The 24,364-nt window shown below is 39.7% G+C and overlaps 1 protein-coding gene across 1 annotated transcript; it reads right to left on the minus strand.

Moving 5' to 3' along the window:
- On the minus strand, positions 1 to 24,085 carry LOC106177386 (polycystin-1-like protein 2). The gene is made up of 26 exons (XM_086996772.1): positions 23,539 to 24,085; positions 22,637 to 22,840; positions 22,280 to 22,442; positions 20,484 to 20,710; positions 19,274 to 20,145; positions 18,454 to 18,568; positions 17,887 to 18,036; positions 17,105 to 17,277; positions 16,562 to 16,823; positions 15,812 to 16,155; positions 15,296 to 15,490; positions 14,728 to 14,948; positions 11,225 to 11,345; positions 9,253 to 9,403; positions 8,721 to 8,836; positions 8,107 to 8,507; positions 7,705 to 7,927; positions 7,064 to 7,294; positions 6,646 to 6,766; positions 6,116 to 6,281; positions 5,599 to 5,772; positions 5,162 to 5,370; positions 3,711 to 4,904; positions 3,135 to 3,400; positions 2,601 to 2,745; positions 1 to 2,189 (listed from the first exon to the last, which is right to left on the minus strand). The coding sequence occupies exons 1-26, from the start codon at positions 23,621 to 23,623 to the stop codon at positions 979 to 981; spliced, it is 7,740 nt and encodes a 2,579-aa protein (XP_086852898.1). The 5' UTR covers positions 23,624 to 24,085; the 3' UTR covers positions 1 to 978.
- Positions 24,086 to 24,364: the final 279 nt, after the last annotated feature.

The following is a 24,364-nucleotide window of genomic DNA, read 5'->3' on the forward strand; positions in this document are numbered from 1 at the left end:
GTCGATATGATACATTTTATTAATGATAAAAATGCATAAACAAGATGAAAACCCCGTGTTCACACTTATTAAATAGAATTAAATATGGGTTTCTACAACTTTAAAAGTCGACTTCAGTCTTACACGTATTCACAAAATAAACCCCGTCATCTTTAACATTTCAATGTATATTGCCATAACGCCTTCTATTCACAATCATATTCCATACACAAGTATCGGGAGACGTCAAACAGCTTATTTCTGCGAATAATTTCTCCAAATTACTTTTTATATTTATGTCATAATCATCAAGAAAATAATGATCCGGTGATTTTCAATAGACTATTTGTATAATAAATCTGTTGACATACAAAGATCTTTAATTACCCTCATTTTGAACATACTAGTCAGCACCGTTTATCATTAACTGGTTCAGCACCGAAAATCACGAAAGCTGACCTGCACAATGTTTTTTTTTTTTACTGGCTTTTAAATGTGATCTTATAACATCTATAACTAACGCAGATCCTCATCATTAGTTAACCAATGAACAGATCACCACCAATATCTAATCGATTCTGAGTTTATCCATTTCTGATAGATTTATATCACAAAAGGTTAATCAATGCCTTTTTTATGTTAGAACTGACTAACAATTTAACCAAAAATGACAATGTCAAACCTCCTTGGCGGGAATTATAAAATTACTCATTTAAAATTGGGCCAGCACGTTTTGCGTTAGAGCAGCAGACTTATACTCCAGCAGCCCTTCAGGCCTGTACTAGAAGACTGCAACGTTTGTGGCACAGATTGCCCCATTTTCATTACAGATCTTTTTTGATAATGAACTCAATGACCACGACAGATTCATCATCATCATCGTGTTCGTACTTGGATATTGACTCCAAAAACCCATATCGAAAAAAATAAACCAATTCTTGCCTTTTTATTTTGCTAAATAAATCAATAGATTAAATAGAATCAATCCAATGCTGAGGTTTATTTTTTCTGCCTGCCCAGTCCCAAAAGTTCCCGGACTTTCTCAATCCCAAGTCGAATCAAATCCGCGTCTTCCTGGGGGCCTCCGTACTGCCTCTCCACCCCAATTTCGCTGGTCAGTATGGCAATGAACAGCGCCAGGAACACGTAGATAACCACGATCACGAACGACATCAGTATGAACGGCGCCACAAGCCAGTGCACCTCCTGCATCGCTTCGATATCGTAACCGCCGCGAATGAAACCGAACATGGACTCCATGCTCACTCGGAAGTTTCTGAAGTAATACAGGTGGCGCCCAAATATGAGGTTGGACAGGAAGGCGTAGGCGATGAAATAAGCCACCACGAGAGCAACGGCCCAGAGTATCTGCCCGGCAGCCTTGGCGAAGGTCTGCGTAAGAAGGTGCACCACCGGGTTAAACCTTAGTATAGATATAAATTTGAGGGAGGACAGCATTACCAAGACAGCAATGAGGTACCCTAGGGCCTTGTCCAGCAAGACGGTCTGCTCAAAGTTGACGAAAGCCGACGGGTCCCGTTTGAACCGTTCCATGACAGCAATCGTCACGATGCTCCTGGCAATGTAGGTTCCAATGCCCGCCAACGACACGCTGATCAAACTGATGCTGATCCAGGTCCAGCCGCTTATGAAGTAGCTCCACCCGCGCTCCTTCAGCGCCATGCACTCGGCCACGATGAAGTAGAGGACGTAGATGCAGTATATGATCTCACAGGCCATGACGAACAGATTAAACTGCTGTAGGTAGCGGTACAGCCGCATGCTACTGACTGTAGGTGTCAGCACTAGTCCCCCGCCAACGGAAACCTCAACCAGGGTGGAAATCATGGTGAACTGGTTGACGTTTGCATTGTACGCCGTAAACTCCAGCACCACCATGCGCGTCCCTTCATTCAACCAAGTGGCGTCCTGAAGGGACTGAACCAGGGAAGTGGCGCCCTCTACAGTTCTGCCCAAATCCGCCACATAGCCTCCCCAGTGGCCATACTCGCCCAGGATCCCACTCTGCCACATGTACTGCAGCTCCGCCGGAGTCTGGTACACCCATGGCAAGTTGTCCGCGCTGACGCTGCCATTCATCAGCGGAGCTTGCCAGGACTGGTTGTAGCTCGTCTTGTCAGCTGTGTCTGGACCATAAGTGGAGGCACAGATCATGTGTGCCAGGGCGCCAATGGGGGATTTGCAGGTGCCTAAAAATGTGACAAGACGTTGCAGAATATCAGTTTTAGAATTAGTGCTTATTAGTGAACGTTAAGTAAATTCGTACATTATGCACACATGTCCACAGAAAAAATGATTCATAATTCAGGACAAAAGGTGTTAACGCAGGTAAACTTTTCATTCTTCGGTGTCTCTAGAAGATGCTCTCGAAACACTGATGATAAAACATACACATGTGAGTATGATGGTGCGATTCAGAATCAGAACAGATGATCAGGAGTAAACACTCCAATGAGCAACTGATCTCAGTCCCGTCTTGGCAAACTGCACAGATCAACCTGTTACCAACACAGCTGTTACAACAGTTACCTTACACAGACTACACGTGGGCAACAGACCTTTTTTTTTACATACTGACATACGTACAGCATCCCACTCACCACCTTTCACTCTGATCTGCAAGAGCCTTGGAGAGCCCACCAGATAAGCGGCCTTGGTAGTCAGGAACCCCGGGTCCTCCTGGTCATACAGGTTAGTTATAGCCGTGTCTTTGACATAGACCCAGAAATCATCAAATGTCTTCACCTAAACAATCAATAATTAATTAATATCTATTAATAATTACTTAAAGAAACAAGGAATTGAAGAACATTACTGGAAATAGATAATACTGTTAGTGTCTTATATATAGAATGTTATCAATTGTTACTGTCACAATGCTCATCTACACCATTATCTTACATAAATGAGCTGCGTACATGATTACAAATATGACACCCTATTATACCTAATACCGGTAACTATCCGCCCACTGTTACCTTACAATCTTGCTCAATCACTTCTAATCTAAAAGGAATCAAGGAGACACTAAACTACCTAAAATACAAATTATGGTTCAAATAAATTAATGCTCGTAGAAAAATAAGCACTAATTTGCTAAATGATAAAAATCCCCACTCCTGTGTGATCCATACCTGCATAAAATTGGGCACAAACAGATCCGTGAGGGACTTGTTGAGGTAGTAGACTTGTGGGTCTCTCTGTCCATAGGCCATCAGCATTAGAAGCCAGCAGTAGATGATGTAGCCGATCACTTCTCGGATGATGGCGTACATCCTCTTCTGCTGGTACCTCAGCTGTTTGGCGGACTTGAGGGTTTTGTGGGCAGGCGGCTTGTAACGCGGGTCACAGCGCAACTGGTTCAAGTGTAACTGTATCTGTTGTATTTTTTCCGAGTCCTCTGTGGATCAGATATGAAATGAAATGAAATGTGAATAAAACAAACCATTCAAAAATTTGTTTATCGTTCAAAATTGTTACAAACTTTCATAGCCTTTGCATAATTTCTGCTGTGGAAATTTGAATGAACACCAGCAGAACATTTTTATCCCTTAGGTAAAATCAGACAAGCATAAACCTTTATCATGTACCTGGTTCTAAATTGAAGAAGAAAAAAAAACTGATAGATTAAAAATCAATAGAAAAATATTGATACTCAAGAAGGTTCAAATATAAACTTGAATTTTTTTTCTTTCCCCTGAATCAGTTACCTTTGCCAAAATGTTCCAGAGCATCCACCAATTTGGGATCAATAACAGTTTCTGCCTCATCAGGCATCTTGAAGACCAAGCTGAAGAACACGGCCAGCCCAATCACTTTGACGGGCTGTATGAACAGAACGCTGGTAAAAAATGAAGTCAGCATGGACACCACCCAAGATATGGATGTGCGAAACCCATAAGACAAGCCATACAGGATGGTGAAGAACCCACAGCTTAGGGTGGTCAAACCCACAAAGGCCCAGCCTATGTAGATAAACCACCAGGGCAGCATGCCATCTGGGCTGACCGCCTCAAAGGCATACTCGGGTAAAATGTCATCTTCTTCTTCTTGATCTTTTGGGCTGTCTTGGAAATGTTGACCAGGAGCACCACCTGTGCCCTGATCCCCTTCCTCATCTTTGAAATGAGCAAAATATTTGGAACCACTCCCTTTATTCTCTTTGCCTGCCCAGTTTGGATCTATCTCAATGTCCACATCTTCTACTGACCTCACTTCATTATCACTGGGTGTCATATTGGCACTTTCATCTTCAGGAAACTTTGAGCCCTCGCCTCCTATGATCTCAACCTCCTGGTGGAATTGCACTGTAGTAGGCCTGTCGCCCAGTTTTCCATATGATGGACCTCCAGAAATGACAGACTTAAAGCTTCTGGCATCCACAGTGTGTCCGACCAAAGTGCATCCCATCTCATCTGTACTAGGGTATGGTGATTTAAAGGCCGTGATGCTCAGGCTGGAGGCATTGGTGACGATACTCTGGTAAGTGGAAGAGGACTGCAATGGAAAGCTGTGGAGAGGTGTGTCAGGTCTGCCATAATTACCACCAGGGGGCATCACAGACTGCTCCATCTGGACACCAGGGGGCACCACAGACTGATCACTCTGGATGGGAGACTTGAAACCAGTACTTGCATCTGACACCACAGACCTTAAAGCACCTTCGTCACTTCCAGCTGGTAGAGACACTGAGCTCTCTACAGGAGACTTAAATTCCAGCTCTATGCTGGAGATATTTTTAAGTTTGCCATACTTGACATTGCTCTCAATGTGTCTGTCATCTTGTTGGTCCAGATTGGTGTCACTCCAGGATGTCTCCAGAGCTGACGGCTTGGCCTTGGACAGGCGGAACAGCTCCACTATCAGGATGCTGATGGGAAACATGAACAGGGCAGACTCCACTCCTGGTATGATGAGAGATATACAAACATATACGAACATATAGAACATCTATCTTTCTTATCATAGATCATTGTTAAATTGAAAAAGTTGGAATTCAATAAGTATAATTTCAATGAAAACCAATCATTCACCTAAATTTTTAATGAAGTTTCTTCACTAGTTTTTCAGCTTTTCCAGTAAATTTGCAGTACGTAATTATATCAATAGAAACCTGTCCCTAAACTGTAAAAGACTTAATTACAAAGACTTGACAATATACCTATGATGAACTGCGACCATGTCAATTTCACAGTGCCCAGGTCCACTGCTTTCTCTGCGGGCCCAGTGTCCACTTGGTAGAACATGATATTGGTCAGCATGGTGGTCATCAGGAGGCACAGGCAGCAGGACAGGCGCTGGACACAGGTGAAATGACTGATGGTGGGTCGCGCAAAGATTGAGAACCAAAGATGACCATCTGTCAGACCACTGAAAATGACCAACAGATTGCATATAGTATTACATCAGTTTTGTTTTTATGTAGGATTATACAGAGATGTTAAAATTGGTCAAAAATAAATGTGGAATGAAATATAGGAATATAAACAGATGCTAAGAATGGTCAAAACTGTAAGATAAACCAAGTATTCTGAAATTTAAAAACCCAGTTTCACTTGAAATTCATCAACTGAGGTAAAGCATTCAATTAATACTTACATCTTTGTCTTATTTATAAAGAGATGTGTGAAATTTCTGATGTCATCGTCGGTGGCATTGCTGAAAACCTGGTCGACCAGGCCGTCTCCTAGATCCACAGCCAGCCAGCTGTGACAGATAAAATAAAACTTCTGATCTGCCTTCAAATCATGGATGACAACTCTACTCAAAAACCTGAAACAAAAAATACCGAGATAAATGTTGTATTTCACAAAAGACGATGCCTAAAAAGAAGAAAAAAAAAACTTACAGATTCAAGAAAGCTCTTCTCAGAAACCTTAAGCAAAGCCATAAGCAAATCAATCAACAATTGATCAATAAATAAATAAATTAACATATATATAAATACATTTATTAATAAAAACAATGTTATTTCAAGCATGACAGCTCTGTTGCAACTCCTGGGCCTAAAATTCAAACAAGATCAATATTTTTAGGTCTCAGAATGTTCCTCCCTCCATAAAAACAACTGTCTGACAATGTTCAGAATTGAAAAAGTGCCATGTCTAAAACTCACCATGCAGGGTCACTCCCTGAATTATCATGCCATAATCTTATTTTCTTAACTTCCCCAAGACTTGCTGCAGTTTTGATGATGAAGAAGTCCACAGCTCCGCGCTGTCCGAATATTTTAGATCGTTGAGGGCTGGACAGCAGGTGGGGGTCACTTTCACCATTACTGCCTGATAATGAGGAATACTCAATTTACTGGTCATCAACATTCAATGGCAATTAATGTATAGAGAAAATTGAACTTTTCTTACACACTACATTTCACTGCACACTTCCTAACAATTGTCATACTATACAGTACAGTATTCTTTTTCTGTGTGTAGCAGTGTGATTAATTTCATGAACTGCAGCACCCAGGTAAACACCTTTATAAGACCATATGGGACCTGCAGAATAAAATCTGTCCACAGAATTTTAATTTACTTTTGCTTCAAATGATAAATTATAAATAAGTGTCTTTTATTATTGTCTTTCATAATCCCTTGATAGGCTTTCAGATTTAACTACAGGGTACATGTACTAGCTAGTTGTTACCTATGAGAGTAATAGTGATATTGGCTGTAGTTCCAGATCCTCTTCTACTCCCAGTGAACACACTGACTGTGTAGGTATAGGTTGCTAGGGGGTCATTGTCTGGAAGACTGATCACCATGGCCTGAAGACAAAATCATCTATCACGTTACAAATAAATCAAGCACCAAAATATATACAAAATGGCATAAAAAATATAACATACACAGTCATCTGACAACTCAGAGATACAAGACCACACAGACTTCTTCAAATGAAACAAAGCTCAACTTGAAAACAAGCCATTAGGCATTGAATTATTTGTGGGTCCACAAGTAGGAATATTTGTGGGCTGCCATAAGAACAGATGCAGCATTTGACTGTGCCTTGTTACACGTCTCAATCAAGACCAGTGTTACCCCCACCGACTGCTAACACTAACCTTCTCCTTGTTGTTTCTATCAATCCTCCGCGCCCAGAGCAGCAGAAGGAGGTAGACGCCAAGGATGCTGGCGACAAATATGGTGACCACGGGGTTTTCGGACAGCTGGGCAAACTTGGCGACGGTCTCCAGGAAGTTGAAGGTGTTGGGCATGATGAGCCAGCCGCTGGCGAATGCCGTGAGGTGAGAACACTGGCAGTGAGTCAGATAGGGATTGGTGAGGGGACCCACCTATGTGAAGCAAATAGTTTTCTTTAAATTTATATCATGGGTCATTTCACAAACACACACACAAATAAATAAATAAATAAATAAATAAATAAATAAATAAATAAATAAATAAATAAAATTTTTAAAATATTGAGTTACTTTCCTGACACACACTTTTTGTGTAATATATATTTATATACATGCCCGTTTTATGTCACTTAGATTTTGTTGGTTTCTCTCCATATTGAAGGGTACTTAGAAAAGAATAAAATGATAATAAAGGAGCAAGTCAGAATTATGCAACTTTTACACAAAATGCTGGAAAAAATCACAAATATATATAATTATTCATTTGTACATCAAGTTTTGAAAAAAAAAAAAAAAAAAAGATATAACAACAGGAATAACTTCTTCACATCAGCCTGGTTTACCTGGCAGCCATTACCCTCCCAGTGCTCAGCAGCCTGGTCCCAGTACAAGCAGCGGGACTGGAAGTTAGACACTCGTAGCACAGGCAGAGCTGACAGGCTGGTAGAGTTCAGGGAGAAGACAGCAGACAGTGAGGAGGAGGAGGAGGAGGAGGAGGAGGAGGAGAGGTTGAGGTGAGGCACAGAAGCAGACAGCAAGTAATGCCCAGAGGTTGAGCTGAGGTTTCTGTAAGCAGAGAAAGTTGTGCATTGTGGAGAAAGTTGATGTGGAGGTTGAGAAGAAAAATTTAAGTGAGCTGCAATATATTTTTCTTGTGATTTGCTTGGTTTCACTTAAAGTTATGATTTTGTTAAAACCAAATTTATATAAAAATGACCAAATTTATATAAAAATGACATACAAACCTTATTGGGATTTGGAACACCTTCAAGACTTCCCAGCTGGATGTGTTCTGAGTTAAGTCACTCTGACTTGAGTTCTGCATCAGGCTCACTATCAACATAGCATCTTCCTCTTCCTTATCCACATCAGTAAAGCTACTGTTATCAAACTCCAGATACAGAACCACAGTGGACTCATCATCAGTAACCTCAAAGTTCACCATGCTTAGCCCATCTTTTGTTACAGTCATGTTGATTGGTTGAGCTGTACCACCTGTCACAGGAACAAAGATGCTGATTGGCTGGTCAAGGTTCTTCACGGTCAGAGTGCTGCCGTCCGATTTGAGTTCCATTTGAGAGACGGCAGACGTCACTTTGTAGCTGTTGTTGGCCCAGGTGAAAGGGTTCCTCTTGAATTTTACCAACTGACAAAGAAAAAACACATAAAATAAGTAAAATGCACTTCCTTTTTTTCCTGGTGAGAGCACACTCTGTACATGCAGGTGTGTCCACAAACAGAAAGGAGGTAAAAGAGCATATAAAACCACATATACACACACAAGACAAAACTATGTTTTCCATTTACTTATACAGAACAAAGCACATGCTCTATCTAAGAAGAAGAAATCAGCTGACACCTCAATGTCCACTTCATCAATAAGGCTAGTGTTCAGGGGTAGGCTAGGGGGAAATTCCACTCTGGAGGTAGAGGAAACATCAGTGCTGGATGAACCTGAATCTGTAACTGTCCCTCCTACCAGGTATTATAAAAATAAACACCATACATCAGATTGCTGAATACTTCCATTATATCTTTTTAATTTTTCCAATTTTAATAATTTCTTTCAACTTTTTATCTTTCATTTTATTTTTAATTATTCTCTTAAAATAAAGATACAATCTCACAGATCAGTTAAGATAACTATGAAGTCAATCTAATCAAAAGAAAAACATATCTGTTAAATGATGTTTATCATAAACCAAAACTGAATCTTTAATAACAAGCTTCAGCTGGATTACTTCATATTTGACAGTCAACAAAGTTGTATTTATGTATTAACTCAGGCTATCAAATTCACCTATTAAAATTTTTGATAAGCACAGAAAAAATCTGATTTAAGATATGATATTAAATTCTGCAGACCAGCCTTATGTGTAAAGTTAAGTTACCCATAAGATCCTGTGGAGTCTCCTTGCTGAGTGCCATGCTAAGAGAATCTGTACTGACCACAGTGGGTTCCTCACCGGTCACTTTAGTCCTCAGGACAGCCGACTTGACATCCTGCAGGGCTGTCATTGTTGCCAGGGTGACATTCTTACTCTGGACAAGGAAAAATTCATTTTCACTTCGGTTTAGAAAAAAAAAATGTACTTCACATTCAGCAAACTTTAAAAAATAAGGCCTAATAAAGGGAACCGGAGAAGATCAGCATTGGTCAGAATTGTGCCGGAAGTGACGTGCAGTGGTGTTAGAAACGAAGCTGAGTGGTCATTTTAACATAGAGGTGAACGGCAGTGAAGACGGGTTGTCGGAGGAAAAAGAAGTTTTCTAAACAACATGGTAAGATAACTCTCTTTTTTTTCGCATTTTGGGCAGAGAAAACTTGTAGAAATAATGAATGCATGATATGAAAACGTGACACGGAACTTGAAGGTGCAAAATCGTGCTTAATTTGCGGTCAACTTGTTTAGAAATAAATGCTGCGTCGACCGCCATCGCGACAAAAAGCCTATAGGGGAAATAATTCCCGGGAGTCTATAAATCGTTGTCATGTGGAAATTTGGCGTAAATATAATCCGATATGACCATATCTAAGTATTTTTGGGTGTTTTATGGTATGGGCTGCAATTACAACGATGTTTTAGAGGTCTTGAAGGACCTTGTGAAAACCAGGAAGTAGTTCGTAACTAACAAGTGGAATGTACCGATCTCCGACTGCTGTGCACAGCTGTATCTTTTTTTCAATATATTGACGAATTTTTAGATCTTTATATGTCCATCTGGCATGAAATTCCACACACATGATCACACTGATATACCTTTTACACTGGGGAAGGCGCTAATCAGTGACAAATGCCAAGACAAAGGTGACATTCTGACAGCCTCTTATCTGAGTTAAAAATCACTGACAAAAGAGACTGGCAATCAATTTCCTCAGGCTGGCAATCATTAGCCTATAGAAATTGGTCATGTTACATGTTATCTACCTGTGAGAATCGTTTTACCAACTGAGTATTGCATAATAATGTCAATTATTAGTACTTTGAGCTAGTCTTACTTACCTGTCAGCTCACCTGAATTCTCTTTTTGTCTTTTTGGGAAGATCTTGTCAGTGAAATGTTTTATTTGTCCTGTGACAAAAATTCGTCAATATATTGAAAATAAGATACAGCTGTGCACAGCAGTCGGGGATCGGTACATTTCACTTGTTAGTTACGAACTACTTCCTTGTTTTCACAAGGTCCTTCAAGACCTCTAAAACTTCGTTCTAATTGCAGCTCATACACCCCAAAAATACTTAGATATGGACATATCGGATTATATTAATGCCAAATTTCCACATGGCAACGATTTACAGCCTCCCGGGAATTATTTTCCATTTACACTCTTTGTCGCAATGGCGGTCGATGCAGCATTCATTTTAAAACAAGTTGACCGCCAATTAAGCACGATTTTGCACCTTCAAGTTCCGTGTCACGTTTTCATATCATGCATTTATTATTTCTACAAGTTTTCTCTGCCCAAAATGCGTAAAGAAAAAGTGTTATCTTACCATGTTGTTTAGAAAACTTCTTTTTCCTCCGACAACCCGTCTTCACTGCCGTTCACCTCTATGTTAAAATGACCACTCAGCTTCGTTTCTAACATCACTGCACGTCACTTCCGGCACAATTCTGACCAATGCTGATCTTCTCCGGTTTCCTTTATAGTTAGACCTAATATTGACTTATGTAATTAAACATAGTCTAGCAGTAACATGAAAGTTCATGAAAACTATATTAATTCAAAAACAGTATCTGAGATATTTTACACACAACACAAAACAAAAAGTTATATTATGACATTATACAGGCAGCTTGTACTTAAGCATTTTGGCCTGCTTTAAGACAAGGAGCATAATGGTTTGTAATATTTCCTAACCAGTTTGAGATCTTCTTGTGAAATGTCACCAGGCTGTCCCATGTCACCCTGAGAGCCATTGACACTGCTGACCAGTGGAGTGGCAGCTGTCATCACATTGGACAGACCTGACACTATCATACTGGAATAAAACAATGAAATAAATATATACTATCTTTGAAGTTATCAAAAATAAAATATAAATGTGACTTTTAAACTTTGCTAATGTCAATTCTTAAAATGCATATAAATCTATAAAATCATGCAGATGGTTCTAGATAGACTGATTAAAAATGAATTAATAAATAAACTAGAGGATCAGAGAGGCGATACCGCCTCTGAATATTGTACCACCAGCTGGAGCAAGCGCATTCGTATAGACCCCCACATACACAAAATAAGGGACACAGCCACCAGTTTTGTGCTTGACAAGCTGTAAAAATGCAATCAACAAGAATTTTTAAACTATTGCAAAAAATATATATGGTACAATCAAATTTAAGTTCTTCGTAAGGTAGGTCAAGGGTCAATTTCAAGGTCACAGTAAATTGCCAGTATATGACTTCCTATTCAAGTTCAAGAGTAACTATGGACCTATCTCTGTCAAGTTTGAAGTTAAAAGAGAAAGAAATTAGCAGAGTTCAGTTCATGATAAAAAGTAGGTCAAAGGTCAATTTCAAGGTCACACTTAGATTGCCAGTATAGGACTTCCTATTCAACTTCAAAAGTAACTATGGACCTATCTCAGCCAGTTTTGGAGATAAAAGGGAAGCAAAATTTGCAAAATTCAGTTCATGGTGAAAAGTAGGTCAAAGGTCAATTTCAAGGTCACATTTAGATTGCCAGTATATGACTTTCTATTCAAGTTCAATAGTAACTATGGACCTATCTCTGCCAGTTTTGGAGATAAAAGGGAAGCAAAATTTGCAAAGTTCAGTTTAAGGTGAAAAGTAGGACAAAGGTCAATTTTAATGTCAAATTTAGATTGCCAGTATATGACTCCCTTTTCAAGTTCAATACTATGGACCTATCTCTGCCAGTTTTGGAGATAAAAGGAAAGCAAAATTTGCAAAGTTCAGTTCATGGTGAAAAGTAGGTCAAAGGTCAATTTCAAGGTCACATTTAGATTGCCAGTATATGACTTCCTATTCAAGTTCAATAGTAACTATGGACATATCTCAGCCAGTTTTGGAGATAAAAGAGAAGCAAAATTTGCAAAATTCAGTTCATGGTGAAAAGTAGGTCAAAGGTCAATTTCAAGGTCACATTTAGATTGCCAGTATATGACTTCCTATTCAAGTTCAATAGTAACTATGGACCTATCTCTGCCAGTTTTAGAGATAAAAGGGAAGCAAAATTTGCAAAGTTCAGTTTATGGTGAAAAGTAGGTCAAAGGTCAATTTTGAGGTCACATTTAGATTGCCAGTATATGACTTCCTATTCAAGTTCAATAGTAACTACGGACCTATCTCAGCCAGTTTTGGAGATAAAAGGAAAGCAAAATTTGCAAAATTCAGTTCATGGTGTAAAGTAGGTCAAAGGTCAATTTTAAGGTCACATTTAGATTGCCAGTATATGACTTCCTATTCAACTTCAATAGTAACTATGGACCTATCTCTGCCAGTTTTGGAGATAAAAGGGAAGAAAAGTTTGCAAAGTTCAGTTCATGGTGAAAAGTAGGTCAAAGGTCAATTTCAAGGTCACATTTAGATTGCCAGTATATGACTTCCTATTCAAGTTCAATAGTAACTATGGACCTATCTCTGCCAGTTTTGGAGATAAAAGGGAAGCAAAATTTGCAAAGTTCAGTTTATGGTGAAAAGTAGGTCAAAGGTCAATTTTAAGGTCACATTTAGATTGCCAGTATATGACTTCCTATTCAAGTTCAATAGTAACTATGGACCTATCTCAGCCAGTTTTGGAGATAAAAGGAAAGCAAAATTTGCAAAATTCAGTTCATGGTGTAAAGTAGGTCAAAGGTCAATTTTAAGGTCACATTTAGATTGCCAGTATATGACTTCCTATTCAACTTCAATAGTAACTATGGACCTATCTCTGCCAGTTTTGGAGATAAAAGGGAAGAAAAATTTGCAAAGTTCAGTTCATGGTGAAAAGTAGGTCAAAGGTCAATTTTAAGGTCACATTTAGATTGCCAGTATATGACTTCCTATTCAACTTCAATAGTAACTATGGACCTATCTCTGCCAGTTTTGGAGATAAAAGGGAAGCAAATTTTGCAAAGTTCAGTTCATGGTGAAAAGTAGGTCAAAGGTCAATTTTAAGGTCACATTTAGATTGCCAGTATATGACTTCCTATTCAAGTTCAATAGTAACTATGGACCTATCTCTGCCAGTTTTGGAGATAAAAGGGAAGAAAAATTTGCAAAGTTCAGTTCATGGTGAAAAGTAGGTCAAAGGTCAATTTCAAGGTCATAGTAAGATTACCAGTATATGACTTCCTATTCAACTTCAATAGTAACTATGGACCTATCTCTGCCAGTTTTGGAGATATAAGGGACTAAATGTTATAATTTTGGAGTTACCATAATGTGCCTTAAATTTCGTACAGAAAAAATTAATTAAAATAAAGAAAATGTCATTTTGGTCAAAATTCTTGAAATAGGAGGTGCTCTGAAGTTTCAGAAGTTCAAATTTGATGAAATAATGTCATTTTTGAACACAAGTTGTCTGCTTTGCCAAGCCTTATGTTTTATTTTTCCAGAGTTCAAAATTTATTATCCATTACCGTACTGCACATTTTGCTTTTACCACCAATATGTACTTTTTGATACAGCGTAACTCGAAAACCGTATGGAATACAAAAAAACCGAGACCACCTCCAGTGTTGGGCTTTACATGCTCTACAAAATGCAAAAAAGAATGGGTCTCTAGCATTAACGGTTCCCGAATTAGAGACAGTTTTCAGTTTCGGTATCTTATGGCCGCTACTCCCGTGAAAATGCACCGATTGACCCCAAATTCATGGAGATGAAAGATGACCTGAAGGGTAACACTTTCCAATAATATTATTGGTTAAGTCTGTGTGGTGTCTGAATAACAGGGCAAAAAAAAATTTTTTCATAAAAAATTTCATTTTTTTGAAAATTTTGGCCCATTTGACCTTGAAGTAAAGGTCAAAGGTCAAATCCAAGGGTATATTTGAAATCTACACATATGACTTTTGGAAAGCTGTCTATAGAAATTTTTCCCATAACCCCTTCCGTAGGGTAGATAATTAGCATTTAATTTTGCCATTTTTAGACAAGGGTGCATTGCAATGAGTGCCACACCCAGACCCCAATACCGACAAAGCCCAAATTTTACGTGGAACGAGTTGAGATTATAGGTGACCTAAATCCATGAGATGGGTACGGGGGCCCTTACCGTCTAGGAGGAGAAGCGGTAACGGTAGCCATCCGGCGGAGCCGGCGGAACGATCCGGACGGGACCGAAACCATGTGTACCGCCAGCGCTAACGCTGGTGGTACAATAAACAATCTGTGCACAACAGTCCAGTCAGTTACCCAGCTGTGTCCTCCAGTGTCTTGGTGTCCAGCTCAGCACCAGCCTCACTGGTCAGGAAGGCGGACAGCTCCTTGCAGGCGGTGGCGGCACTGACCTGAGCCTCTGCGCTCAGCTCCTCCGTCACCTGCGTGATACTCTCTAGGGCAGCTGACGTCTGCTGGAGAGACTCCACAGTCTCCACTTCAACAGTCAGCAGGGACTCCACCAGACTGGTACGCAGCTGTTATCGAGAAGAGGTTCAAAAATTAAATAATTATTATATAAATCCTAGTTTGAGAAGTAGTACTAATTTTGTATTGCTATCTTTCAGCTTTTTAAAAAAAATCTGCAAATATATATTTTTTAACTGAACTGAAAAAATGGTCTTGTTCTTGTACATCAAAAGGATATTAATCAATTCAGTCACTTAAGGGAACTACCTTGAAATTTGAGATCAAAATCATCTAAACAAAACTTTAAAAAAGAAAACTAAAATATAACAATACTAAAATAAAAAAAAATGTAGTAATATGATTCTGATATGAATTTATTAAGAAGTATTTTCACAGCACAAACCACATCACAGACCTGTTCTCTCTCTAGCTTGGACACCCCAGGTGTGTCGGTCTGTTTCTCACTCTGTGAGTTCAGCAGTGATGTGACACTAGAGATGAGCTGTGTGGCGGCGCTAGTGTCCCCAGACAGCAGCAGTGTGCTCAGAGTGGAGTTCTTACCAGATGTCAGGCCAGTCAGGGCCGTGTTGTCCATCTGACCCTCTTCTACCTTAATTTAAGACGAAAATTTTACAAATGTATAATTATTATATTTCAGGTCCCTAGGTGGTGGGGGTGGAGGGCTTAAGGTGGTTCGAACTGGGGGTAAAATTTGATCAAGGAACACAAAGATTTCAAAGCAAAAAGTCCACTTTTTCAGAAAAGAGACAGCCCCTCCCTTTGAATATGCTGGCTACTGGCCTGTATCCATATATATCTTCCCAATTAAAATGTGCATCCTTACACTATTGTATTAATTATTTTCCAAGTGTTTAATCTTAGATGCATGTGTGCTATATCTTTCCAATTAAAGTGAAAAAAGCAGTTCTACCTTGGCAAACAGTTCCACGAAGGTGCTAGCCTCGAACGAATCCTTCACAGTGACCATCAGGTCCAATCTGTACCCCCTCCTCTTGTCCCCCAGGGGCAGAAAACTGGCCGGCATGGTGGCCTCTAGCCCAGAATACAGCAAGCTCTCCCTGTTGTTCACCTTGGCTCTGTACTCGTAGTGCAGCGGCAGGTGGCTGTCCAGGAACCCTGTACACTGGATGGAGAACTTGGTGACCAGGACCGTCCCCTGGCTTGGACTGACCGTGCACTGACCAGCGGTAGGGGGAGAGTTGGTGGAGAACTGGTACTCTGTTTGACCTGTTGACCCGCTGGACCTGCTGTAGGCTGGAATGTCAGGTAACATGGTTTAATTATTAATGTGATGAATGAGAGTACCTTTTGGCATGCAAATATTGTCGAGTTCATGTGGGAAAATATTAAAGAAAATGTTCAAGTATTAGGACTTACTAGTATATATTATAAAAGATATATCATAGAAAACTTGTAAAAATGCACTTATTTAATTAAAGGTGCAATGTAACATTGTCAAATTGAAATAATTCATTCAGATTCTATTTTTTCACAGAATTAATACTTATGTACACTTGTAGATTCTTCAACTTAATATAATAAAAATTTTAATCTGTTTTCACAAAGGTAGTGAAAAATGACTGAATCAGTCAATTTAATCGATCAAATAATCAGTCAATTCATTGATAAATGAATAATTAAAAAAATATATCACACCTACCCTCCAGTCTCAAACTATATGTCTCCTCCACATCAGCACTGAATACATTCTCTCTGATCACCAAGTTCTTCTTGTTCCCACCGGTCAGTGTGTCCAGCCTCCAGTCCAGTGCCTGCCTGGTGTTGGTCAGTGACTGGGGGACCAGTGACCAGGTGTAGGTCAGGGTGTCCAGGTCACGGCAGCGGTCACAGCTGGTGGTCAGTGACAGGCGCTGGCTGGGGTTCAGGTAGGTGTCGCAATTCTGTCTGCAGGTAATCCTCACCTGTGAAATGGAGAGATAAATTGAAATTGAAAAAAAAAAAAAAAGAAAAGAAACACAATCCATATTTTTCAATTTTTGTGAATGGAGTAAATGAGATAATCGCTGCAGTTCTTGTTGTCTGCAGGATGTCCTCACTTCATAACAGGAGAAAAAGTTAGGATAAACTATTTTTCTTAAAATTTAACATATTTGCACGCACCCATACACACATGCATGCACACACATACACTCACACACATGCACGCAAACACACACACACACACACACACACACACACTAACCTGTGGTGGCTCCCCCGCCATGACTTTGACCTGCTGGTCAGCAGAGGCTGGAGAGTGACCGTCCTTGGTGACCTGTGCCCTGAACACATAGCTCTGTCCTGCTGGCAGTATCCCTGGGGGCAGTTCCAGCACAGATGAATTCCCACCAATACTGTAGCCTTGGCCAGTGCAGCCTGTGTGGACACAATTACAATTTTTGCTTTAATTAATTCTTTTCTGAAAAACTTTATTTATTCCCTTTTCTAAGCACAAAATCAAGGCACTACAGATAAGTAGTCAGTAAAATGCTGTAAAAATACTATATTCCAGGAGCTTAGCCAGGCAATCATACATACAGCTCTCTTTTGGACACCCTATTTCAGTTATGAACACCATTTTTTTTTTCTTCTAGATTTCTATTATTGGAGGACATGGAGTCTCTGTTTAGAAAATAAATTTAAAGTCAGTTACTAGGAGGTCAAAAATCCTGCTATACCCCATGAATACCATCATAAGGAATATCTAATATGGTACCATAAAATTCCCAGACCCTATTGTGCTAACTGTGGATCGATCTATCTCGGAGGGAATTCTTGCTCAATTGCTATCAGCTTAAGTGGCTTAGATGTCTCGCACTGAAGCTGTTAGGGGGTAATTAACTATCATATAGCCACTTCAGTAGGCGTGTCAGACATCTAAGCCGGGTGTTTAAACTAAAAGCAAATTAGCAAGAAAATCCTTGGAGATGGATCGATACTGTTAGATCGATCTAGGCATGGGAACCCAGTCTTTCAGTGCGGTACCTCCAGAACTCCCAGCCTCAGCAGTGAGGTTCTTAGGGAAATCTTGGCTCTCTAACGTACAAAACCACTGGAACTTGAGCTGTGTGTCTACCCCTTTGACATCAGGGTCACCAGACAGGGAGGCGTTGATCCTGATCACCTGTTCTGAACCTTCAGAGACACAACAAGTTCAAACAAAGATTTATTATGCTGTATTTGCCAGAGTTTGTGGGAATGTTTCACAAAAAGTGTAAATTATTAGTGTCAGTTTTTTTGACAGTTGAATAGACTTTAATGCATATGCCACTGTAATAATATGCTCCATTTTTTATATGTCAACATATTCTGCCATTAAGGCCATGAGAAAGAGATCAAACCAAAACACAAAATTAAAGATTCTGCATGGTGATAATTCAGAATAAGCACACCCTGTATTCACAAGGCAAAAACCTGCAAATTTAAAACATTTCACTGACAATTACACCAAGTCTTTCAATCCTCTTTAAACTGTTAGCTTTTTTATACCAACCTACACATAAATTAATAAAAGCTTCTTTATTTTTTTCAACACTACTCCATATATCTCACCTACAGTGACCATGCTGCCCCCTGTGATGACAGCATTAAGAATTGCAGATGGCACCACTGTGAACCATGTCTGGTTTGTGCTGATCACAATGTCTGTGCTGGTGTGCAATGTGACCTGAATACAGAAAAGATAAATTCCATGTCTGTAAATTACAGCCGCACAGAGGTGACCACCTGGCCAGTTTTCAAATGTCCACGACCTGCGTGTTGTATTTGGACTTGAGCCTTAATTGTTTGGCAGAAGTTAACTGTGCCAATCATATGTTGGAAAGGTATATTCAACTATCTTTATTACATGCCCTTCTACAAAACCATGGTATCTATATGATCTTTTGTATTGGATGCCGTTTACTTTTGTCAAACTTGTGTACCAAAGGAAGTCAGAGCACATGCAGGCATTTCAAAAAGTAATTGAGGGAAAAGGATTATTAAGATATGGCAGCCCAGGGTGTGGACTTATCAGAGAATTCACATTTTTTAAAAATATCAGGACATAACCATCTAATGATCAAAAAAAAAAAAAAAAAATCTATGTAGATGTATTTTTAAATCCTGGGAAAACATAAAATACAGATGGCATAAAATCCATTGAAAAGGTAAAATGTACACTAAATACGTACAAACACAGATCCAGAGATATTTTCTGGCAGTCTTCCCAATTATCTTTATTGATCTATTCTCTAGTATTTTTGACCATCTTCCAACAGAAAAAATTAGAAACCCGTCAATGTAAACTTTAAAATCTGATTGTCTTGCAGAAGACCCAGAAGACGGCCTAAATCCGCCCCTGAAATATATCAGGGCATATTCCCTCACTCACCTGTAGCTCCGCCACATACATTCCAGCAGGTAAGGTATACCTAGGGAGGTCTAGATGAGGCTTAGATGTAGCAACAGAATCTGGCAGCCGCAGCATATTAGACTGGTCAATGATGTCCTGGGCACGGCCCACTGTATAAACTGACCAATGGAAACTGGACCTCTTCACATCACTGCAGGTTATATTGATATTGCCTGTCAGTGAGATCCTGTCCTTCTTGTGGTACGGCATGGTGGCATTTATACCCAGTCCTCCGCCTCGGATGATGACTGGCGGTGGCAGACAGAGTGTGTGTTGTATTACAACCCGCGTCTCCACCACTAATTGTGAGTACTCGCCAGAAGCATTGCGTTTCGCTTGAACATCATACGTGCCAGCTTCAGAAAAAGTATGCGTGAACGCTGATATCAAAGCATCTGCTGGATCAAACGGTAAGTGCACCCAAGTAGAAATGAGTTGGTGGAGTGACTGATTGGCAGTGGGCACTGGTATGTCCACCCAAGTTTGACCGCCACTGCCCATGTCTGAGATGTAGCTGCCGCCAGATGCCGCCTCTGCAAACAGCAGAAATGTCACTTCCTCTCCTGTCCTCACTGGACTTGTGTTGATCAAATATAAGTGCTCATCAGGGGGAGGGGTCAAACCCAGGGAAATATTATGGTAGGGCATCCGGTCTTTTAGGTCACCTAGATCAAATGCACTGCCAGGGTATGAACTATTACTGCTGAGAATGTTATTGATGCCAGGGTATGAACTAGTACTGCTGAGAATGTTATTGATGCCAGGGTATGAACTAGTACTGCTGAGAATGTTATGGTCCAGCTCACAGGCACCTGTTGATGGGTTCAGCATCTGACCACTGCCACAGACAGCTGAAACAGATGGAAAAATAAAAGGCATTGAAGATCAATGAATATCACACAGCCACTATGACTATTATAGGTTATAACTGGCACAACCAGCAAATCACAGTTTCAAAAGTATTCTTGTTTTTTGATAGGAGTCATAGTAATTCATGGACCACAATAGACTGCACTTAAATTGTGGCAGTTTATTTTTTTTTTTCATTCTAAAGACAATAAATTATAATTCTTTTTCTGTTGGGGTGGGGTGGTAGAAGTTGTATTCAACACCAGTAATCAACATACACTTTTTACATAGCCTGTATTGGAAACTTAGAAGACTTAGAAAACTTAGAAGTACCACTTACAAATCTGACATAGGCTCTTCTGGCTGTTATGGCATCTCTTGTCTTCCCACTTCCAGTTGGATCCTTTCAGCAACATACACCCGCCACTGAGCTCACTAATCTCGCCCTCGTTGTTTAACCAGTTGGAGAAGGCCGTGTTGAAGTCCACAGGGTCAAGATGGTCCTCCCACCACCAGTGACCACTGAACAGGTGTAAACCTGACCAGTACTGGCCACTGGCACCATTACTGAGAACATAAGACAGTGGCATTATCCATAAAGGATTAAAAAAATAATAATAATAAATAGAAAAAAAAACATATATATATATATATATATATATATATATATATATATATATATATATATATATATATATATATATATATCACAACACTCACCCAATTAAGATCAATACGTATGTAACAGTGAACCATATAGGATCAATATGTACACAAGAGAGCATTCAGAACAGATGATCTCTGGACCAACTTATCCACCTACTAAATATGACCCACCCCACTAAAAACAGATGCCGCTAATTCTCTAATGGTCTCCCCACCTCTACACATGCCTTTAAACATATTATATATATCGACTCTGAGGTTTAAGGCACCGTTCACATGAAAAATCCAAATTCCAAAAATCCATTGGCAGTATCTAGTGATCACGGTCTGTGCCCTGGGGCCGGTTTCACAAAGCAGTAGTTAGTTAGCGATCGGTAGTTAGCCTCTCGCTAGTTATAGTGCCGTTTCACAAAGCAGTCGCTAGTTCTCTCGCTTATTGTCTCGTTGTTGCCTTGGATATTTAACGACTGGTCAGACCAGTCGCTAACTCTAGAGTTTCATCGTACGCATGCGTAATGAGTGAAATAAAAAGGTTGCTTAGTTACCGTTGTCTGTCGTTTGTCTTTGTATCCAATATGGCGGCTACTTTTCTTGCTATCCGTACCGCCAGACGGCAACGTAGACTACGACGTTTTCATGAAAGACAGAATATATTAGAATATACACACGATGATGCAATTTACGAGAGGTTGCGCCTAGCTGTGACAAAAAGAGCGGCAAAAAGGTGGTGGAGATCCTTTACGACGACCTCAAAGCAGACGTTCTTATGCATTTTCAGCCACCAAAAATTGGAGAGTTAGTGCTTTCGTGACACTTTTACGCAAGAGTTCCACTTCCGGCAGACGGTCTCGAGAGTATAGTGAGTAACGAGAGAAGTAACGACCGAACTTTACGACTGAACTTAGCGATAAGTTAACTACTGCTTCGTGAAACACCCCTCGAAAATCGCTAAGTGTGCTCGTTAGCGAGGTAGTTCAGTAGTTAGTTGTTCTAACTAACTACTGCTTTGTGAAACCGGCCCCTGAATACCCTGCGGCATAATTAACTACCAGAGTGAGAATTAAGTACAGCTTTGGAAGTACCGGGTAACTTGCTCGCACTACTAGTTAATTACACCGCGGGGTATTCAGGGCACAGACCGTGATCACTAGATACCGCCAATGGGTTTTTGGATTTTTGGAATTTGGATTTTTCATGTGAACGGTGCCTAAGTGCTAAGCCCCTGAAGCCACAGCACAGGTAGTAATGTAGACATCTTAATTGTCTGGCATGCCCCATCGCAGAGCAACATGAACAACATCATGGACGACACAGTTTTCCCGAGGGTGTGCACCAGACATTTACCGCTTAAACCTAATGCAATTTAGCGAGGAGTTGGATCGATCCAGCTAGTACAATAGGGTTATGGGAACGGTCCCTTCTTTTGGTTTCAATAAGATCTGCTGTGAACACAGCCTGAACATAACTCACAGCACGTTCTCCACCAGGAAGTCCTGTTCGGCTCTACTGTGGATTGATGCCAGGTGTGCACCGAGTTGCATGCAATGGTCTGATGCCTGTGACCAGGTGTAGTAGGTCTCCACTCGCTTGTAGCACTGACCATTAAAGTACATCCAGCCAAGATCACAACTTACTGGACATGAAAAACAAATGCAATATATATATATAGTCTGAATAAAGAATTAAGCTAGTAATTAAAATAAGATAACACATCCCTAATTAAGATAAGAAAAATATAGTATGGAGACTTCAACACTGAGAGCATAATCATTAATATAATAAATGATTTTCTTATATGTAGAGTATATTAATTTTATACATAATTACCAGTTGTAACATTGAACTCTCCTCTGCAACCGTTAGACACCCACATACTTCCTGTGTGTATGTTATAGTCTATGCCAAATGTGCTGCTCTCCACACACTCACTATTGGATAACTGCCTGTGCAGTGACACAGACAGTATTGTACCTTGGTCAACAACTGAACAAGTTTGGTATTGCAAGTTTTCACTGGCACAATTTGTCCGCACTTGAACAAGAAGAGAAAAGTCTGTAAGAATTTAAAGAGCAAAGGGGAAATGGTATATCTATACCACAGCCCTTTTTTGGAAAAATAACATTTTGCAGTTGTAGGAAAAATGTGATGTCCTTAATTAATTGTTGCATTACTTAAGAGAGATCAGTTTACACAACCATGTTTATCTACATAAAAACCCTTTAAGTTACCAATTCGAAATATTTAATGAATGACACATACTAGACTGAAAATTAATATATTATACGAGTTATGTAATAAACACAAGAAATAAAGTCTTATACATGTTCTTGCGGCATAGAGTGCCATTGGCATGCCTAGAAATCTATTTTAAAATTATGGAAATTTGGGTATATTTTGCAGCATCCCCAAACCACATCCTTTAACTCTTTCATTTTTAATTGTTGGTCAAAATTAATGTGGTAACTGATCAACATCTCTGCTCATCAAACAAACATGTTTTTTTAAATGGCATTACAGCATATTTTGATTGGTTCTCATAATACTTGAATGGGCAAGCTGCACGAAAACAATTGAAAAACGAGTCGAAGAGTTGCCAAACTCATTAATTCGTAGCTTGTAGATACTGCTCAAATATTTTAAAGATATTGGGAATCAAAAACTTACAGGGTGGATGAAATAGTGCAATTTGCAAAAGTCCCAAATTTTATCATAATTTGCTAGTATCTTACCTGCGTTTCCCTTGGCGACAGCAAACGGGCGCAGAACACTACAGATGACCGCCAGGACAAGAAGAGCGTGTATTTGTATTTTCATTACGAAGAGAATAGTAAATTGTCTACGCTCTTATGACAAAGCTCGCACCAATATAAGAGTTGCTTTTATACTATCCACCATGATACTTCGTGGTAAAAGAAAAATAAGAGAAACCAAGCGACGAAGTAACAATTATTTCAGCAAGCAACTCTTGAACTGTATAAAGCCATCTTGTCGTCTTCAGGTGTAACTCCAATGTAAATTCAAACTCTGAAGTAAAGTGATATCCTCGGATGAAATGGGCCGAATTTCTATAAAACGCTCCATATTGCGGAAGACAATACGACATAACGTAACGAGGCACGCGCAACTTGTTCATCCCGCAAAATAAACGTCCAAACTGAAGGTGGCGCTTTTTTCAAGACAAGTCAAACTGTCGATCCTTTTTGTCTGTACTATAAACTTTAATAATTTTAATTATAAATATTTTAACAATCCTAATAATTAAAAAAAAAAAAACGAATTATAAAAGAAAAGAAAAATCACGAACGCCCCATTTGTCACAATATGTGCATTTAATTCAGTTTCTGAAAAAAAAAAGACACTAATATTCCCCTCATGAAATTAGAATTTAGCTGATTTTTAGTTCTTAACTGTTTAAAATGGCACCGTTTGACCTTCAAAACTCCAAAATAATTTGGGGACCTTCAGCATGACCCGAACCCCATGCCAAGGGGGAGGGTCGGCTTCACATCCGCAGATCCCCCCTTCAAATAATCCCTGATCCACCCGCATTCCAAA

Source organism: Lingula anatina, chromosome 10, assembly GCF_051362555.1.
Source record: "Lingula anatina isolate TDL-2025a chromosome 10, LinAna3.0, whole genome shotgun sequence".
Taxonomy (NCBI): domain Eukaryota; kingdom Metazoa; phylum Brachiopoda; class Lingulata; order Lingulida; family Lingulidae; genus Lingula; species Lingula anatina.